Here is a 19,976-nt window from a genome sequence, read left to right as displayed (position 1 = left end):
ACACACACACCTCAGGCTGCCCTCCCGTGCCATCCTGAAGCGCACACTGTTGAGTGACCGGAAGATAAGTAAACGCCTACATGTGGGTCACCGCACTGTGACAGGACTCTCGGGGGTCCCGATGGGTCTGGCGTGTGGGGAAGCATGTCTGTGACTGACTGCGGGTCATGCCGAGCCCCCCCAGCCTGGCGACAGAGCAGGGCCCTTCCACCCTGGGGCCAATGGGTGCGACGCGGCACCCCCGGGGGGCCCTTGCACACCCCTCACCCTCAGCGACGCAGAGCGTCTGGGCAGGTGAAGACCTGCCCGTGGTTCCTGCTCTGTGCTTGGGGTGGGTGGGGGGCTCCAGGGAGGAGGTGGTCCATCAAGCCCCCTGACCTACACTGGGGAAGAGCAGGTACTGGGCAGGTGCGGTGGAGGGGGGGCACCCTGGGCAAGAACAAGGGGGACCCAGGCGGGACCCGCCCCTCGGGACTCAGCTGCCTCCGAGGGGCTCCCTGCTCCTAGAGCCCATTGTCCTGGTGTTGGGACCATAGCTCTCAGCACCCCGCTGAGCCCCCCGTCAGAGCCCCCAGCCTGCTCAGGAGCACCCCACCTGTCACACAGGCCCTGCTTCTACGAGACGCGGAGCTGAGCCGGCTGCGGGGGGAGCTGCAGCTGGTACGGCGGGAGGCCCAGGGCCAGCAGGAGCAAGCTGAGGTGAGCCCCTCCGGGCCAGAGCTGAACGCCTGGCCTGGCCGCCCACATGGCCCGGCAGGTGCAGCGGACCCCAGAGGCACCTGCTCCCTGCCTGGTCCCGGGGGGGGGTCTCCCCTCCACCCCACCCCCACCACCTGAACCTCAGTTTCCCCCAGATGACTCAGGCTCTCTGCTCGGGGGGACAGTGTCTCCATGGCACAAAAAGGTGATGGAGCGGGATGGGGTGGGGAGTCCAGGGTGGACCGGGGGGGGGAGGATGGGCAGGCCCCACGCCCTTGCAGAAGCCGCAGAGGGGAGGGCCTGACACCAGCAAGAGCGGGGACAGAGCCCAGGTCTGTGCCACCAGCCCCCCTGGCGTGCTGAGGCACGGCTGCCAGAGGCTCAGAGGCCTCGGCTGACTCTCTGGAGAGTCCCCTCCCAGAGGAGAAGCGCAGCTGGGGAGGCCGCATTGGACCTGAGGCAGAGACTGCCCAGAAAAGACCCAGCAGAGAATTCCAAGCAGGGCGGGAGGGGGCATCCAAGGGGCCAGGAGACCCCAGCAGGCAGCCGCACGCCTGGGCCAGCAGACGGAGGCCCACAGGGCATGGAGGCCACTGCGGGCATCCAGCTGGCCACCCGGGGCCCCAAGTCCTCCTCAGGAGTCCACCTCTGGGGGTGGGGCAGGCAACAGCAACCAAGGGGAGTGGGGTGGGCCCCTGGGCCCTATGCCCCCAGCCCGCGGGCCCATTTATGGAGTGTGGGTGCCGCAGACACCAGAGCTGCTCTGGATGAGGGGTCAGAGCAGGGTGGCAGGACCCAGGGAAGGGCTCGGGGCAGCTGGTGTGGTCAGGCAGGACCACGGGGGGCTGGCGGGGAGCAGAAAGGAGGGGAGGGGATGATGGCTCAGGGCGAGGGTGGGGGACAGAACCCCTGCAGGGATCAAGGCTGGTCACGCTCCCCTCAAGGCACTCACTTGGTGCAGCCGGGCCAGCACCCTGTCCCCGCTGCCTCCTGCCTCTGTCCTCCCGGCCTGGCCACCTGCCTTCCCCACTGGTGCCCAGTGTGTCCCCAGCCCCAGGGGCACAGGGTTAGATGCTCCTCTGTTGGTGAGCGACTCAGCGAATCCGGAAATGAGTGAGTGGATGGCCCGTGGACTGCAGGGTCAAGCCCAGAGCTAACCCTACGGGCAGGGCTGTGCTCCGGGCCTGCCCACAAGAGGCCGAGCGGACATGCCTCCTGACTGAGGGCTGGCAGCCCGGAAGACAGAACCTGGGGAGGCCATGCAGTTTTTGCCAACCCACCAGACAATGGGGGGAGGGGCACTGAGCGGGGGCGGGGGGCGGCACTGGATGGGGGAGGGGCACTGGGAGGGGGCACTGGATGGGGGAGGGGCAATTGGTGGGGGCACTGGGTGGGGGAGGGGCAATGGGCGGGGCACTGGGTGGGGGAGGGGCAATGGGCGGGGGCAATGGGCAGGGAGTGGCACTTGGCGGGGGAGGGGCACTGTATGGGGGAGGGGTATTGGGTGGGGGAGGGGCGCTGGGTGGGGGAGGGGCGCTGGGCGGGGGACGGGCGCTAGGCTGGGAGGTGTGCGTGCAGGGGGCCTGCTGGGTGGAGGGGAGAGGGGCACTGGGCTGGGAGGAGGAGTGTTGCAATCAAGAGTTGGCTGCCAGGGTGTTTCTTCACCCCCTGCTGCCTGACGTGGGACCCGGATCCCCGGGTCACTGAGCAGAGCAGCTCCTGGCACCCGGGAAAGTCTTGCCCAAGAGCGTCTCTCCCGGGAGCCCCCGCCCTGCTCGGTCCCACCCCCGAAGCCAGATGGCCCTTCCGTGGGCACAGCTGGGAGGGCTGTAGAAGCCCCCTGGGGTTGGGGGCTTGTTTCCCTGACCTCTGCCCAGCTGCTCCTTCAGCCCACCCTGTGGTCAGGGGGCCAGGAAAGACCCCCAAGACCCAGGAGCTGAATCCCCGGCTGGCAGGGTTCCCCGGAAGCCTTCCCTCGAGCTGACCGGGGTGGGGGCGCCTGCCAACCCAACTCTTCTGGGAGCTCATAAAAGGTTGTTTCGCCACCTCGGCCTGGAAATTAAAATCCACTGGAGGGGAAGGGTGGGAGGAAGAGGCAGCCAGGGGACACCAGTTGTTGGTGACCTGTGAGCAGGTCCCGCTCGTGGAGAGGCTCCCGGCCAGGCCCTGCGGCCCAGCACCGCAGGGGCCACCCTCCCCACCGGGCAACGCCGAGTGCTCGCTGCAGCCTCCCTGGGGCCACCCTGGGGGCACAGCCAGCCCTGACCGTCCAAGGTGCACTTCTCATGGCAGAGGGGCAACCAGGGTGCAGGGGGCACCGGCAGGGCTCCTTCCCCGAGAGCGGGGGCACGGCCTGGTGGAGCGCCCCCCGCCAGAGCGGCCTGTGGACCCAGGGGTCCTAGGGGTCACCCCCCGAGCCCCAGTGGTGGCGGCAGCAGGGCCCCAGACGGGGGAGGCTGGGCTGGGCCTGGGCTCAGGGCGAGCAGGCGGCGTCCCATGCATGACAGTAGGGGCTTCAAGCAGCGGGGCGCTCTTGCTCAGCAGAGGGAGCACCTCGGGCTGGGACCCCGGGAGAGCGGAGTCAGGCCAAGCCGGGCCCTTCCCAAAGGGTGTCCGAGCTCGGGGCCTGGCCACGGGGTCTGAACCAGGACAACCCTGCTTAAGGGCTGCAGGCAGAGTCCCCAACCCTTCCCAGGTGTGTCGAGGGTGCTTACGCACTGAGAGCCGGGTAGACCCTGGGCGTCCCCCATGCCACGGCCTGCTTGGAAGTTCGGAGCGGTCAGCTCTTCCATGGGATCCACATGGGGCCTCTGCCCACCCCCTGCGCCCCCGCGCCCTTCACCACTGTGACCCCTCAGGACCCAGCACCGGGTCAGCCAGAGCGGCAAGCCTGCCTCGCAGCACCTGAGTGAGCTGTCCAGCTGGCCCAGGACCGTGTGTGGGAGCCCGAGCGGACTGCCCGCTGCCCCCACCTGGGGCGGCCCCTTGAACCCACGCCGCTTGCTGCGCCCCTCAGGCCACCGTCAGTGCCGTGGCCGCAGAGCTGAAGGCCCTGCAGGCCCAGTTTGAGGACGCCATCTCTGCCCACCAGACGGAGGCCAGGGCCCTGCGCGAGACGCTCCAGGAGCTGGCAGCCCAGCGGAGCAGCGCAGGGAGAGAGGTGAGGGGCAGCACGGGGGGCTCCCACGGGCACCAGGGACCCCAGCCAGGGGCCACGTCCAACCAGCAGTGGAGAGACCCTGGGCGAGGGGCGCTGGCCACCCCGGACACAGCCCCAGGGTCGGGGTTAGAGGTGTGCTTGGGGGCAGCCGTGCGCCACCCCACCAAGCCCCTGAGGCCAGCTACAGGCTCCAGGAGCCGGGTGAGGTGTCCTTGGGGGGCCCGGCAAGGAGAGGCCCCAGGCAGGCGAGCGGGCGGGTGAGCGGGTTCAGCAGGCAGATCCGGGAGGTGTTGACGAAGGGGCTCTGACAGGCCCGGGGACGCCTGGAGGGGGGAGGGCAGGAGGGCACGGGGTGGGGAGGGACCGCGGGGCCCGCGACCTCATGCACTCCCGGGCCGGGTGCCAAGGCTGGCAGGGGCGCAGCGAGCGAGCGAGGAGAGGGGCTGGGCCCGCCCCCGGCACCCCGAGCGGGGCCGCCAGAGGAAGAGAGCGTGATTTAACATGACAGCATGTTTACTTTGGCCCCAAAGAGAAAGGTCTCTTTTCAACAGATTTCGAAGTCAGGCCTGGTCAGCGACCACACGGGGAAGCAGAAGGAGGCTTTAACACAGTGGGCAACAGGGGGAGGAGCCAGAGAGGCTGGGCACATCCGTGCTGGGGGTAAAGGGGGCGAGCACGGCCTCGTGGGAAGTTTGGGTTCCTCGATCGCCGCCCCCAGAAAGGAGAGGGGCCCCAGGAAGGGGCTGGGGTGATGGGGAGGCTGAAGTAGGTAAGGGGGGCAAGGGGAACAATGGCAGAGAGAGGGAGCCCAGAGAGCCCTCCCAGGCGCCAGGCTGGCCCAGAGTCACCATGGAAACCACAACATTTCACAGCCTTTTAACTGGAGGGACATCCAGGCCTCGGGCAGCCCTGCCTGAGGTCCACACGTGTGTGTGCGTGTACACATGTGTCTGCATGCATGTGTGGGTGTGTGTGCATGTGTGGGTGTGTGTGCGTGCATGTGTGGGTGGGTGTGTGTGCATGTGTGTGTGCATGTGTGGGTGTGTGTGCGTGTGTGCATGTGTGTGTGCATATGTGGGTGTGTGCATGTGTGTGCGTGCATGTGGGGGTGTGTGTGCATGCATGTGTGTGTGCATGTGTGTGTGCGTGTGTGTGTGCATGCATGTGTGTGTGTGTGTCTGTGCATGCACCCACCACCCAGCTCATATGCAGTGCAGACACCTCCATGCATGTAAAGACCACACTCCCATGCAGAGGAACACAGTGAGCGCACACACACATGCATTCACACATGCAAACACATATGGGCAGCACACGGGACTCCATGCACTTTCACGTGCACGTGCATCACACATGTGGGTGAATATGAGCATGCATGTGGGTGAACACGAGCACACATGTCTGCACATAGATGTGTGTGGGTGCACACACCACATGCTTGCACATGCTACGTGCACACACGCACGTGTGCTTACACGCAGGCCCGGGGCCCTCACAGCCTCTGCCCTGCTTTCCCGCCTCCATGCAGAGCCCTCGGGTCACCTCCCTGCAGGAGATTTCAAAAGAGGCTGTTTATACAATTTCTAGTAAAGAAATAATTATTATAATCACATTAAGCGATTTGGCTGTAAAATTCCTGTAAAAGGGATGGTTGTTCTCACGAGGCGGGGGGAGGGGGGTCCCCCGCGTTTGTTTTGCTTGTTTTCATCTCCTCAGCCCTGGGAAATGAAAACAGCTTTTTATGATGGATAGGCCCTCTCGCTGGTCCTTGACCTTCAGGGTGGATTTCTGCTGAGCTCGGCGGAAAACACTGCTCACGGTTGTGGCTCCCACATGTGGGGGGCGGGAGGGGAGCGGAGAGCGGCCCTTCCCAAAAACAGAACAACAAGAACCGTGGGCGGACGCGGGAGCCAGCGGGCCAGAGACCCGGAGAGTGCCCCACTGCAGCAGCCACAGAGTGGGGCTCGCTTCTAGCAAGCCAGCGCCGGACACCACTCAGTTTGTGTGGCTCCCCTGGAGGCTTCCTCCATCTCTTCCTGCAGGGATGGGGGGACATGCCTTCTCCAGGGTTCTCTGGTCAGAGGGGAGACCCGAGGTCCTGGCCAAGCCTCGGCGAGCCCCCACCCCATAGTCCCTGCTTCCAGGATGTTCTGCCCCTTCCCGGGGTCTGCACTCCCCTCCAGAGCCCCCCAGCAGAGGCTGAGCCCAGGGTCTGCAGGCAACCTGTGTCCCAGGGCAGTTTGGACCACTGACCCCCACCTGCAGTTCAGCTGAGCTCTCAGACTCACAAAACCACTGACTCCCCAGGCCCTGCCTGGAAGCTGTGGGTGAGGAGGCCCCAGTTGTGGGGTGACAGAGCCCAGTTCCGGTGTGGCGAGTGCCCTTCTCCGGGGCCAGCACAGGTCTGGCAGGGGACGAGGACACACCCGCCCCGTCTCCCAACTTGCTCAGCACATGGAGGCCCAGAGCAGCCTGAGGCCCCCACTTGCTCCACAGCCTGCCCTGGGGTCTGCCCCTCCATGCCGGGGCCCGCCCCGACCCCTGCTCCTGTGACAGCGACAGCCTGGCCCTGGCGGCTCTGCTGCAGCCGGAGAACCGTCAGGGAGCCTGCCTGGAGATGGCCCTCCCCACGCCCCATCCCTCCACTGACCTGTCCCTCCACTCCCCATGTCTCCCACTCCACCATCTCTCCATGGCCCCGTCTCTCCACGCCCTGTCTCTCCACTTCCCCTTCACCAGGTGGGATCTGAGGCCACAGACAGGGGCAGGGTTCCAGAGTCTGCGGCATGAGACGTCTGTCCACACCGAGGTGGGCAGGCCAGGGCCCAACATCCTCACTGAAGGACAAGAGTGGGCCTGAGGGACAGCAGGTGGGGACAATGCAGATGGTGGGCAGAGCTATGCCCCTCACAGGCCCTGCTGGCCAGTGACCACGTCCCAGGCGTGCGGGGAGGGCGCCCAGTGGCGCTCCAGGATCAGAAGGGGTCAGGGTGTTCCCTGCTGGGGTCTGGGATGGGCCCCCAGGAGCTGCCCTGCAGCTTCAGTGGGCCGGGCAAAGCCAGGCCTCCTGCTTCTTCAAGGCTGGAGGACCCGAGGCCAGGGACACTGCTGAGGCCAGAGCCCAGCCCGTGGCCCTCCACCACCCCTAGAGCCACCCGCTCCCCCTCAGGCCGAGACGCTGCGGGCACAGCTGGACGAGGCCCGCGAGGCGCTGGCCGCGCTGCGCCGGGAGCTGCAAGGCAGCGAGGAGACCCAGGAGGGCCTGCAAGGGGAGGCTCGGGACGCTCGCAGGGCGCTGGCCGACGCAGCCCGCGAGAAGGACGCGCTGCGGGATTCCAACACTGAGCTGCGGGCCGCCCTCCGCCGGGCTGAGCAGGAGAAGGCCAGGTAGGGCGGCGCCCAGGAGCAGCTCCCGCCAGCCCAGCCTGGTTAGGCCCCAGGGGCAGGGCGGTGGGACACAGGGTATCCTATAGGGCGGGGCCCGACGATGGTGCGGAGGGCCCACCAGGCAGGCCTGCAGTGCCAGCTGCCCACCCAGACAGTCTGCAGTGCAGGCCTGGGATGGGGAGGCTGGGACGTCCCGGGCCCGTCTGCATCCTCAAGAAGTTCCGTCCAGTAGGCGAGACAGGCCCTGAGCGGCCAGAAGGAGACGGCCAAGGGCTGGGGAGCGAAGGAGGCCTCCCAGGGGCAGGACGGCCTTCGAGTGCTCCAGCCTTCACGGGGAGCCTCAGAGGGGCAATGGGGAGGGGCCTGAGACCTGGGGAGAGGGGTGGCTGAGACCAGGGGAGGAGGGCTGAGACCTGAGGAGGGGGTGTAACCTGGGGAGGGGGGCTGAGATCCAGGGAGGGGGCTGAGACCCAGGGAGGGGGCTGAGACCCAGGGAGGAGGGCTGAGACCCGGGAGGGGGTGCTGAGACCTGGGAAGGGGGGTGCTGAGACCCGGGGAGGGGATGCTGAGACCTGGAGAGGGGGGTGAGACCCAGGGAGAGGGTGTAACCCGGGGAGGGGGGCTGAGACCTGGGAAGGGGGGTGCTGAGACCCGGGGAGGGGATGCTGAGACCTGGAGAGGGGGGCTGAGACCCGGGGAGGGGATGCTGAGACCCAGGAAGTGGGGTGCTGAGACCCTGGGAGGGGGTGTAACCTGGGGAGGGGATCTAAGGCCCGGGGATGGGGGGTGAGACCCAGGGTGGGGGGCTGAGACCTGGGGAGGGGGGAAGCTGAGACCCAGGAAGGGGGGTGCTGAGACCCGGGGAGGGGATGCTGAGACCTGGGGAGGGGGGTGAGACCCGAGGAGAAGGTGTAACCTGGGGAGGGAGGCTGAGACCCGGGGCGGGGGTGAGACCTGGGGAAGGGGGACTAAGATCAGAGAAGGGGGCTGAGACCTGGGGGGATGAGACCTGGGTGGGGGGAGCTGAGACCTGAGGGGGGTCTGAGACCCAGGGAGGGGGCTGAGACACGGCCATGGCGAGCGCCCTGGCCATCGCAGAGTCTGACCCAGACAGCGCATGCCCTCGGAGGCTGGGCTTCGGGAGGCTAGGATCGCCGGTGGGGAGATGGTGGCCTGCTGGTCTCCAGGATGGTCCCCTGGGGGTACCGGAGCCCCCCGCGCTCCCCAGCCTGAGCCCGCCCACACCCCTCCTCTCAGCTTCAAGCGCTCCACGGAGGAGAGGGAGCAGAAGGTCCTGGTCCTGGAGGAGGCCTGGGCAGCGGCCCAGAAGCAGGCCAGCGAGCTGCGGGCAGGCCTGCGGGAGGCGGAGCGGGCGGCCGTGGACACCCAGCGGCAGCTCCAGGAGCTACGCAGACAGGTGAGGGTGCCGCCCTGGATCCCCGCCCCAGAAGCAGCCCCATTCCTGCCTCCAGGCCCCCAGGGCACTGTCTCCAGGCTGGGAGCCGCAGCTGCAGTGCGCTGCTCACACCCACGGGGCCCAGGTTGGGCCTGCCAGCGAGACACAAGGGCACGCCCCAAAGTCCCTGGCTTAAAACAATCTCCCTGACGCCCATGGAGCCTGGGAGCCAGGAATCCAGCCAGGGGTCAGCACAGCTCTGCTCCGCAAGGACCACACTGAGGAGATCCGGCCACACGGGGCAGGGGGACAGACGGTGGGGTTCTCCCGACGCACCTTCCCCACACCCGGTGCCTGAGGCTGGCTGTGGGGTTTCAGCCAGGCGATGCCCACACCCCCGGGTGGCCTGGGCTACTCCCATCATGCCGCCTCCGAGCTCAGGGTGAACAGATGGGCACCACTTCATTCGCCACCCTTGGCTTCTGAGGCCGCGGCCACTGACACGACGACCTTGGTCTCAAGCTCACCCCAGGGGGGTCCTAGAGCCCCCCTCGTGTGAGAGGCCTGCCACGCGCACGCACACACTTTTTCCAGCTTTCTGCAGACACGGCGGTTGGTGAAACGCCTACTGTAGGGCCAGGCACAAGCACACTCCTTGCTCATGTGGCCTGTACACCAGGCATCATTCACGTCCCTGGGCTCCTCAGGGTTCCAGCCCCAAGATGGGAGGCACCAGCAGAGGCTGGGGAGTGGCTAAAGCGGTCAGCTCCTAGGGCCTGCTCTCCCAGGGGCGCAGAACAGACCGCAGCGCTGAGTGGGGCATGACTGATCCCCCCCCCCATTCCGTCTGCTGCCTGAGAGGGGGGGCCTCTCCCCAGAACATATGAGCAGGGGCGGGGGTCAGCACAGCTCGCCAACTACCCCAGCCCCTTCTGGCACAGGGGCCCAGGTGGCCCCGTCACAGTGGCCCCTCCACGTCCAGGTGACGACGCTGGAGGTAGAGAACCAGAGAAAGAGCCAGGAGCTGGTGCGGCTGCAGACCCGGGGCGCCCAGGAGCCGAGCCGGCAGGAGGCCCTGGCGCTGCAGACGCTGGTGGCTGAGGCGGAGGCCGCCCGCGAGGACGCGCAGAGGGAGGTGGGCGCCCAGCACCCGGGGATTCCGTCTGGCCGGAGCGGGACCGTGCGCGGGGGCCTGGGCACCTCCCGAGGGGTGGGGCGGCTGCATTTATTCCCCATTTGCTCAGGCCCCTCACCGACTGCAGAGGGACGCCCTGGGGGCTGGAGCGCAGCTCAGGCCGTGGGCAGGGTCTGCGGCAGCAGACAGGGTATCCGCATCGGGAGGGACAGGGCGGATGCTGCAGAGGCGCGGTTGGGTCAGGGAGGGCCCGTCCGCCCAGGGGCTGCACCACCGAGAAGAGGGAGAGGACGGTGGCCCAGCAGGAGGTCCGTGGGCACAGGTCCTGGTCGGGGGCAGGGGTCTGGAGGGGTGGGAGTGAAGTGAGCGGGAGGAGGGGTGGCCTGGCCTCTGGCCTGCGTGTGCTGACAGGACGGCATTCCGCTGGTCCCCTTTACCCCTTTGGAAGCCCATGGCGGGGGCCGTGGACTCAGGACGACAGCGGGTGAGCCATGGCAGACTGGCCTGGGGCTGGCCCCACACAGGCCCCGGAGCGGACGGCCTTTGGCCATTGCCCTCTCTGGCGAGGGTCATGTGGCTGCCAGCCAGGCTCTCTGCTGCCTGCCGGGACCTGCTCGGTGGTCCTGGGGTGCTCTCCCCACCTGGGCTCAGGGGTCCCCGCTGCCAGACATGCATTGGGAGGCAAGTCCAGGGTCCCCCAGCTGTGACACCCCAAGGAGGGGGTGAGGCCGAGATGCCTGGGGAGTCTTGGAGAGTCTGGAGCCCCCACACTCGTCCCACAGGTCCGGAGGCTGCGGCGGATGCTGGCAGAGGTGGAGGCCCGGGCCGAGACCCGGGAGAAGGACCTGGAGCGGCAGCTCTGCGAGAGCCGGGGGTCTGAGCGGGCCCTCTGGGCCGAGCTGCGTGGCGTCGCCCAGAAGCTGCAGCAGGCCAACGGCACGGCCGACAGCCTCCAGGTTCGCCTGGACGGGGCCTGCCACTGGGCCCGTGGCCTCGAACAGGAGCTGGCCCGGGCCAAGGGCGCCTGGCGGGAGGCAGAGGGCCAGCGGGGCCAGCTGTGGCCCACGCTCCACCCTGGCGTGGGGTTCCACGGACGGAGCCCCGCGGCCTCTCCTGAGCCGGCCGGCCCCCCCACCAGAGGTCAGTGCCCTCCGCGCCCACCCCGTCACCCGCCCGGGGCGCCCCAGCCCCCTCGCGGCTCTCCCCCAATCCCTCGCTCCCCGAGAGTGGGGCCAGCAGTGTGAGGGGGCGGGGCACTTGTGCGTCTGTGTCCGCCCCCCCACCACGCCCCCAGCACACCCCAGCGCGCCCCCACAGCCCCCTGACTGCGCCCCACCGCGCCCCCACCAGGGCCCAGTGGTCCCCTCTGTCCTCAGGCTCAGAGGGCCGGTCCCGCTCGCCGCTCCGGTGGCCCTCGCCCGGCCCTGGAGACCACAGGGCAGAGGGGCCCGGGCCTCCATGAGGGGCGCCCGGAGGGACCTGACCCAGAAGCTGAGGGATGCCCAGCGGGAGGGGTAAGGGGAGTGGCTAGGACACGCCGGCGAGCCGAGGGGGGGACGGGGAGGAGCCTCTCACTCTGGCTTCGGGCCTTCTGTCTGTCCCCCCCTGGCTCTGCTGAGACCCTGGCGGGACCCGGTGGGAGAAATATCACTAAACACTCAAGCCACTGGAAGCCCAGCTTCCCCCTTGTCCGGCTGCCTCTGTGCTCGGCCAGCAGCAGGGTCCATCCTCCGAGGACCCATCCCAGGGGCTGGCCAGGTCACCCCAGAGTGCTCCGGTGACCTGCCCTCTGGGGACTAAACCCCCACCCTGCTGCCCTGAGGACCCCCGTGAGCCCTGCCCCTAGCAGCCCTGAGCTGCCCACCGCCAGCCACCAGCGGGGCACATGGACTGTCCGCCCACCCACGGGCTGCCCCCAACCTCGGTCCCCCCCCAGGACGTCTGGCACTCCCAGACGGGGTTCCTGAGCGCCTGGAGGGGCGAGGCCAAGAGCGAGCCCACCTGGGCCCTCAGCCGCATGGAGCAGCTGCAGAGGGCGCTGGCCGTGGCGGAGAAGGGGAGCTCCAGCCCCCGCCCTGCCCCGGGCACCATGGCGCGGGTCGTCCTGGGAAATGCCAGGCTTGGGCCCCGGGGCCAGCCCTCAGCGCACACACCCACCGAGGGCATTCTGCACTTGGCAGCCGGTGGTCTTTCTCAGGTGTGCTTCCGCATCCCAAGAGAGTCTAGTCCAGAGACCTCCAGGGCCTCCCCGCCACAGTGCCCAGCCCGTCTGCGGTCACGTGGCCCTTCCCCCGCTAGGTCCCTGCCCTGCGTCACCCCCTCAGAGAGAGGGCCGCTGCCCTGCTGGTCACCCCACCTCATTTCTGTACCCCCTCCACACTGGGTCTGCTCAGGAGGCAGACCAGGGCCTGGCACCGCGTCCGAGGGAGAGGCTTCCAGGGGCAAAGCCAGAAGTAGAGAAGGCTGGGTGGGAAAGGGTCACCTCCTCTAGAGACCTTGAGCTTCCAGGCAGGACAAGTAGAGCAGGGGACGATCAGACGGAGGCCTCTCCACCAGCTGGGTGTCGGCCACCTAGACCCACGGGGCCTCAGTCTCCCGGGCCGTGCAGGTGCCCCCCGAACCTGGGAGCCAGGTGAGTGGTCCCGCTTGCCCCCGAGGCTGGCACCAGGTGGAGGACAAGCTGAGCAGTGCACAGGCCCTGCGGGCTCTGCAGGAGGAGGCGCTCCCGAGGCTGCAGGCAGGGCGCCCAGCACATGCGGCGGGCCACGAGAGGTGGAGGCTGCCGGTGGGGAACACCCACACCCCAGGGCAGTGGGGGGACGGGGAGGCCGAGGGGGCTGCTGAGGAAGGAGAGGTTTCAGCTGCCCGTGGTCAGAGGCCGCTGAGCTGGCTGAAGCAGATGGCTCCCAGGCACACTGGGCCCCGAGGAGCTGACTCCTCAGGGCTGACCCGGGCAGAGCATCTTTGAGGTAGTCCAGCCCTTACTTTACAGACTGGGGAACCTGAGTCCTGAGCAGGGAGCAGCTTGGCCCCCACGGCACAGCGAGCAAGGGGCAGGGGCAGGACAGACCGCACCCGCCCAGATCTGTGCTTTCAGGGCAGGGAGGGGTGACACCGGGCCAGCCTAGGCGCTCTCCAAGTGTGCGGGGTCAGGGGCCAGGTTTACCCGCCGTGGGACCAGGTCCTGGCTGGGAGCTCGTGAGGTGCCCAGGCACTGGGGGAGGGGCTGAGAGAGCAGGGGAGGGGCCCAGGCTGTGTTCCGTCTCACATACATGTTCACGTGTGTCTGCTCCATGCACATTTAGAAGCAATTTCCTGTTTGCAGGTTACAGTTTTCGAAATGTCTCTATTAAATTAACCTCACAAATGCACCTTTCACGTACTGCATCGCCATTCTGTCTCCTGAGTTTATCAGAGCTAAGAATCACGTGTCGGCTTTTCCCACTACAGTTACTGGGAGGCGGTGTCTCCTCTTATTTCTCACAGTCTTTAATTTCTGGTTTCTGTGACGCCCTCTGTCTAACGTGACCTGCAAGCTCCTGTGCCCTGCCCCGCGCTACTTGCCTTGAATCTACCCTGCTCAGTGCTGGCAGTGCCGCCCCACCCCACCACCCCGACCTTGGACTCTGCACTTGACTCTGTGTGTATTTGGCCATCACTTCGTCAGCCTCCCTTCAGTTCCCCTCAGTCGCTCAGTCGTGTCTGACTCTTTGCCACCCTGTGGACTGCAGCACGCCAGGCCTCCCTGTCCATCACCAACTCCCGGAGTTCACTGAGACTCATGTCCATCGAATCTGTGATGCCATCCAGCGATCTCATCCTCGGTCGTCCCCTTCTCCTCCTGCCCCCAATCCCTCCCAGCATCAGGGTCTTTTCCAAAGAGTCAACTCTTCGCATGAAGTGGCCAAAGTACTGGAGTTTCAGCTTCAGCATCAGTCCTTCCAAAGAAATCCCAGGGTTGATCTCCTTTAGAATGGACTGGTTGGATCTCCTTGCAGTCCAAGGGACTCTCAAGAGTCTTCTCCAACATCACAGTTCAAAAGCATCGGTTCTTCAGCACTCAGCTTTCTTTATAGTCCAACTCTCACACCCATACATGACCACTGGAAAAACCATAGCTTTGACTAGATGGACCTTTGTTGGCAAAGTAATGTCTCTGCTTTTTAATATACTCTTTAGCTTGGTCATAGCTTTTCTTCCAAGGAACAAGTGTCTTTTAATTTCATGGCTGCAGTCACCATCTGCAGTGATTTTGGAGCCCCCAAAAATAAAGTTTCTCGCTGTTTCCATTGTTTCCCATCTATTTGCCATGAACTGATGGGACCAGATGTCACAATCTTCGTTTTTTGAATATTGAATCTTAAGGCAAGTTTTTCACTCTCCCCTTTCACTTTCATCAAGAGGCTCTTTAGTTCTTCCTCAATTTCTGCCATAAGGGTGGTGTCATCTGCATATCTGAGGTTATTGATGTTTATCCGGGCAATCTTGATTCCAGCTTGTGCTTCTTCCAGCCCAGCGTTTCTCATGATGTACTCTGCATAGAAGTTCAACAAGCAGGGTGACAGTGTACAGCCCTGACGTGCTCCTTCCCCGATTTGGAACCCATCTGTTGTTCATGTCCAGTTCTGACTGTTGCTTCTCCGCCTGCAGTTTCTCGGGAGGCAGGTCAGGTGTTCCCGTGTTCCCACCCCTTGAAGAAATTAAAGCTGTGTGCTGACTGCACTCTGCTTTCCTTCCATCGCTGACAGGACGCTCACTGCTGTAACACCCCCTTTCTGTCCTTTTGCTGGGGGGCCGTGTGTGTGTGTGTTTCCCCGCCCCCCTTCCCTCCAGCGTCTGCACTTGGCATCACAGCTCCTCCCCTTCCTGGTCGCCTCTGGGGCAGGGCGGCCCTGTAACTGAAGCACTTTCCCTGCTGTTCAGAGTTAAGCGTGAAGAGAATGTGCGCGTCTCCTGAGCTCAGGGACCCCTTGGCTGGGCCCCGGGTGCACACCTGCGCCTCTGGGCTTAGAGAGCCTGCTCTGCTCTGGGCGGTTCCCACTGAAACCTCGCTGCAGCCCGCCCTCCGCTCTGGGCCCCGCCCTCCGCTCTGGGCCCCGCCCTCCGCTCTGGGCCCTCCGCTCTGGCCCCGCCCTCCGCTCTGGGCCCCGCCCTCCGCTCTGGGCCCCGCCCTCCGCTCTGGGCCCCGCCCTCCGCTCTGGGCCCCGCCCTCCGCTCTGGGCCCCGCCCTCCGCTCTGGGCCCCGCCCTCCGCTCTGGGCCCCGCCCTCCGCTCTGGGCCCCGCCCTCCGCTCTGGGCCCCGCCCTCCGCTCTGGCCCCGCCCTCCGCTCTGGGCCCCCGCCCCTCCGCTCTGGGCCCCGCCCTCCTTGCTGACCTTGAACTTCACCTTCCTGTCACGGCTCCCACCAAGCTTGGGGACTCAGGGTCTGAGAGAGCTCAGCCGCCCTGGCTGCTTTCCCTTCCTCCCCACGGCCCTGGGCAAGCCCTCATGTTTTCACAGAGGATGGTTCACTCTCTGGCTCCAGCTCTGGTCTCACCTTCTTGAGAAAGTCAGTCACCGTCTTCTGACAAGATTCGCATTTATCACTTTTCAATTCAAGACCCTCAGATCAAACGCTGGGAACTGGCTGCTCTCCTGAACCATAGTTGACAGCAACTTACTTGCTAGTTCTTTTTCCTTCTTTCAAGAAGGAGGTCTGGTCTTGTTCCAAGCTGGGGTACAGAGGAACCCATCAGGGGCTTCAAGTGTCTCTGCCCAGACATTTCAGGCTCAAAGGAAAGGCAGAGAGCCAGATTCCAAGGGGATCCACGGGGGCCGTGGGGAGACATGAGACCACCATGCGGAGGTGTGGGGGAGCCACGGGGAGAGGCGGGGAGATATAGGGGCCATGGGGAGGGGAGAGAGTCGTGGGGAGATGTGGAGACATGAGGAGGTGTGGGGGAGTGGCACCAGAGACGTTGCTAAGTCCCCCAGAACTTTTCTGTTCCAGGAATACAGAAAGTGAGGCCTGACCTCCGAGCACAGCTGGGGCCCTTCCTGGTGACTCAACCCCTATGACCTTGGTCCCTGGAGGCCAACCCCCACCCCCTGCACCCCTTTCAGCCTGACTTCTGAGGTCCCTACATGGGTTTCCACATGGGGGTCCTACATGGGGGTCCTACATGGGGGTCCTACATGGGCCCCCCTCGGGTGCTGACAGCATCTTTGGGGTGTTGTTTACATCTCTCTGCCCACATTCATTTTTCTGTTTGGCCAAGTGTTTAGCAGAGCGTGTGTGCTAAAATCTATCCAAATTATGTCCAATTTTTCTAAGAATCCTGGCAATTATCGATTCTCCTATTTTTAGGCCAGTTGGCTTCCTCTGCTCTCCATCGTTCGGGAACCCTCAAAGTCCCTGTCTCCAGCTCTGAGGAAAGTTTCCCAGTTTCTGTGACCCGCTGGCCATTTCGGTGGGCATCGGGGAGGGGTTTCAGGTGCCCCTAAGTCAGCAGAGGCCCCCGGCGCCCGACTCCCAGGGAACCTGAGCTGCAGGGTTTCCCTGGGCACTCAGGACTCACGGCCACACACTCCGCTGCGCACAGCGCGTCCAGGCCAGGTGGCCAGGCTGCCAGCATGAGCTAGAGCGAGCCCTGCCGTTTACAACATCTTTCACTTTCACGGACTGGATTTTTCCCCTGTTTCACATAAGCCAATGTGTTTGTCAAGAGAAAGTTAATTAAAAACATATTTTTCTAATTAAATGGTAGGCTGTGCTATGCAAACAGTAAGATTCTTGTTTGAGAACAAACCACCCCCCGCTCTCCGCCGTTTCCAGGGCTACCCTGGGAATTCAATAGATCAACAACGTAGACCCGAGCCCTGAGGTTAGGACACGCGCGAACACAGGCCCCCGGGGGGGCCCGTAGGCCGCTGGTGGCCCAGCCAGCGGGAGGCACGGCGGGGGTCCTGGCGCCCGCCCACTGGGAGAGGCCGCCCGAGGCTGTCCTTGGCCCAGAGCCAGGTCACGGCCTCAATGGCTCAGAGGGCTAACTGCGGCCTCCTGGCACCCAGGCATGCCACGTCCACCAGCTTGCCACACGCCCTCCACACCCTCCGCTCTTCCACAGAGAGCTCGCCTCCAGGGCCTGAATCAGGCTTCCATCCAGGTTCTAGAAGCAAAGCGGGGAGCGGCTCGGCCTCCCGGGCCGGAGGCGCTGGCCCACGCTGTGGCTGGAGTGGATTCCTAGCGTTTGATCAGGAATGTCTGTGTTCCTTTAGGGTGCCATACTTCCCCAGGTTCTTTAATGTGTTACATGTATTCTATTTTCATAAAATGAACTGATGAGCTTCCCATCTCTTTCTATCACCTGCAAGAGTCTAAACAGCCTCAGCGCTAAGCTTTCTTGAAAGGTCGCGTTGAGCTGGCCTGCAAGCTCCCTGCCGTGCCTGTCCTCTCAGATAACCATCTGAATCCCCTCTCCCAACTTTCCCCCACTGGTCTGTTTCCGTTTTCCATCTCTTCTGGGGTCAGCTTTTGACATTTGGAAATCACTCATCTCATGGTTTTTAATGCAACACCAGGGAGCCACTCTCATATTTAACCATTATTTACATGTGTTGTTGCCGCTGCTCATTCACTAAGGCGTGCCTGACTCTTTGCGAACCCATAGCCTGCAACATGGCAGGCCTCCCCGTCCATCACCATCTCCTGGAGCTTGCTCACACCCATGTCCATCGCGTTGGTGATGCCATCCAACCATCTCATCCTCTGTCGCCCCCTTCTCCTCCCACCTTCAATCTTTCCCAGCATCAGGGTCTTTTCAAATGAGTCAGCTCTTCACATCAGGTGGCCAGAGCACTGGAGCTTTAACTTCAGCATCAGTCCCTCCAGTGAACACTCAGAGTCGATCTCCTTTAGGATGGACTGGTAGTTATGTTAAGAGATTTCTGTTTCTCTTTAACTTGCCAACAGTTTGTCTGTTTTATTGGCCTTTTCAAAGAATTAACTTTTATCTCTTTTCTCCTTTTTGTCTAGTTCATTCGTTTCCATTTTTATCCCTAATACCATCCTTTTTGTTGTTGTAACATTTCTGATCTCTCTGATTATATAAGTGATGTATTTATGTTTAGGCTTATTCTTTCAATAGCAAATTTTTCAATATTAGCACACTTTCCTTCATCATGCTTTTCAATATGAATTCTACCCCCCTCCCTTTTTTTTTAACCAGTTTTCTAGGAGTTTCTGTCTTTATTTCTTCTTTCATTCAAAGGTCATTTATTAATGGAAGAATAATCAAAGCTTGTGTCTCTTTCTGTCACTTGTCTTACTGGGAGCCAGTGGCTCTGGGCGGTCAGAGCTTTCAGCCGGCTTGCAGGCGGCCCTTTGCCCCTCTCGCAGGCGGCCCTTTGCCCCTCTCGCAGGCGACCCTTTGCGCGCGCACCTGCCGTCTTGGTTGTTGATTTTGGTTGTTGTTTCTTGGTTCAGTTTCTCTACTTGTTTGTGGTACATCTGGAGGGAAACTGGACAAGTCGATAGCAGTTTACAGAGAAGAGGAGTTTGAGATTTTCCAAGGGATTTTGAAAGAGAATAAGAAAACTGACTGTAACAGTCGTGCGGTGAAAGTGGCAGAGGTTGGCGTGAGGGCGGGCGAAGAGGCGAGCAGGGCAGAGCTGGAAGCTTCCAGCTGCCAGGAACCTACCGCAGAGCGGGCCTCCGGTCGGGGCCGCTGAGGCCCACTGTGTAAACAGAAGGGCTCTGCCCCTTACACATGAGCACTTCCCAGTGACGGTTCTGTCCCAGGACTGGCCAGAGGGCTCCGGGCTCCCAGAGGGCAGGACCAGGCGCAAAGGGCCGCCTGCAAGAGGAGCAAAGGGCCACCTGCAAGAGGGTACCTGCCGCCCATGCCCACCCACACCGGCCACTGGCCAGCCGATGAACGGACCTGTCCAAGTCACCAGTGGATGAGAAGGTTGAGGCCCTAAGTCCAAGAGCTCAGAGGGACGGGCTGGGCTCTGCTCCTGTGAAACAGGCCGGGTGATGAGCGGCATCCCCGCCTGCAGCGCTGGTGACTGAGGCATTCCTGCCTCTGTGACCCCCACGCTCCGGCAGCCCTCATATGAGGGGTCCCCACAGCTCTCCCATCCTTCTCTTGGTCCCGGCAGGAACCCCGTGAGATCTCATCACGCCCGTTCACAGAAGGGAAACCCAGGCTGGGCGCTGGTCCAAGGGTGCACAAGGAGCCCCAGCCCCTTCCTCAAACCCAGGAGCTGCCGGAGCAGACATCAAGCCTGGGCAGGAGGGCTGGGCGGTGTGCCCACCTGCAGCTGCACCCCACTCTGAGCGCTGTGGGCTGGTGACGCCGGCTCGGCCAGCCCCCACCTGTCTCAGGATCAGGGCTCAGAACCAAAGGCACCCAAGGAGGAGACCGACCCAGTGGGGCACAGGGTGATGTTCATGAAGGGCGGCCACGCCGTTCCTGCTGCGATCATTCCAGTTACAGAGTCCCGTACAAGCCGCATCAGCACGAGAGTAGCGCGATGCTCCACAGGAGCGCCTGGGCCTCCTTAAAAGCCTGTGAAATGGTTAAGCCATATTTGAGGGAAACTTCTGCTTTTCCACTGGAAAATGTATACAAACAGAAAACTGTCATTTCCAAAATTACAAAGAAGGCTGAGACTTCAATTTTAGGTGCAAGCGTTGCACTCCTTCCTTAGGTTAAAGTACTGAACAGTCAGAACCCCAAACACCGACACAGGGTCACTCCGCCTGCCCCTTCCTCACCCAGCCTGGGACAGGACCCCGGTCACGGCCCTGCCCTCCCCGAGCCCGTCCTCCTCCTGCATCCAGGGAAAACTGCCTGGGAGAGGCTGTGACAGCCCCTTCGGCACCCCGCTCCCTGTGAGCCACGCGTGTGCTGCCTGAGCCTGTAGCCCGAGGGCTGAGCCTGATGGATCATCGGGACCCCTGTCTTCAGGTCCCCTCTCTGGCTCTGTGCCCCCCACAACCCACACCCCTCCCCTCACCGCTGTCCCATCTCCCCTCCCCCAGCCAGGCTTCTGGAAGGGCTGCCCGCCTCCTGTCCCCAGACCTCAGCACCCCAACCCTGCCGCCTCACACACAGAGACCACCAGCACCCTGGTCCCGTCCAGAGGGTCCTTTGGGGCCTGATTCTCCGGCCTCTGGAGCATCCCGCACAAGGGCCCCCCGTCCCTCCCGAGC

The 19,976-nt window shown here is 63.8% G+C and overlaps 1 protein-coding gene across 1 annotated transcript in view; it reads left to right on the top strand.

Annotated features, from left to right (window-relative positions):
- CROCC2 (ciliary rootlet coiled-coil, rootletin family member 2) overlaps window positions 1–13,547 on the top strand; it is a 33,710-nt gene extending 20,163 nt beyond the window's left edge. The window contains 6 exon segments of the mRNA XM_018039945.1: window positions 607–699; window positions 3,716–3,859; window positions 7,029–7,246; window positions 8,504–8,663; window positions 9,625–9,777; window positions 10,560–13,547. Coding sequence (XP_017895434.1) covers window positions 607–699; window positions 3,716–3,859; window positions 7,029–7,246; window positions 8,504–8,663; window positions 9,625–9,777; window positions 10,560–11,021 — 1,230 coding nt within the window. The 3' untranslated portion in view covers window positions 11,022–13,547.

Source organism: Capra hircus, chromosome 3 (assembly GCF_001704415.2).
Source record: "Capra hircus breed San Clemente chromosome 3, ASM170441v1, whole genome shotgun sequence".
NCBI classification, from domain to species: Eukaryota; Metazoa; Chordata; class Mammalia; order Artiodactyla; family Bovidae; genus Capra; species Capra hircus.
This window is presented reverse-complemented; position numbering and strand designations above follow the sequence as displayed.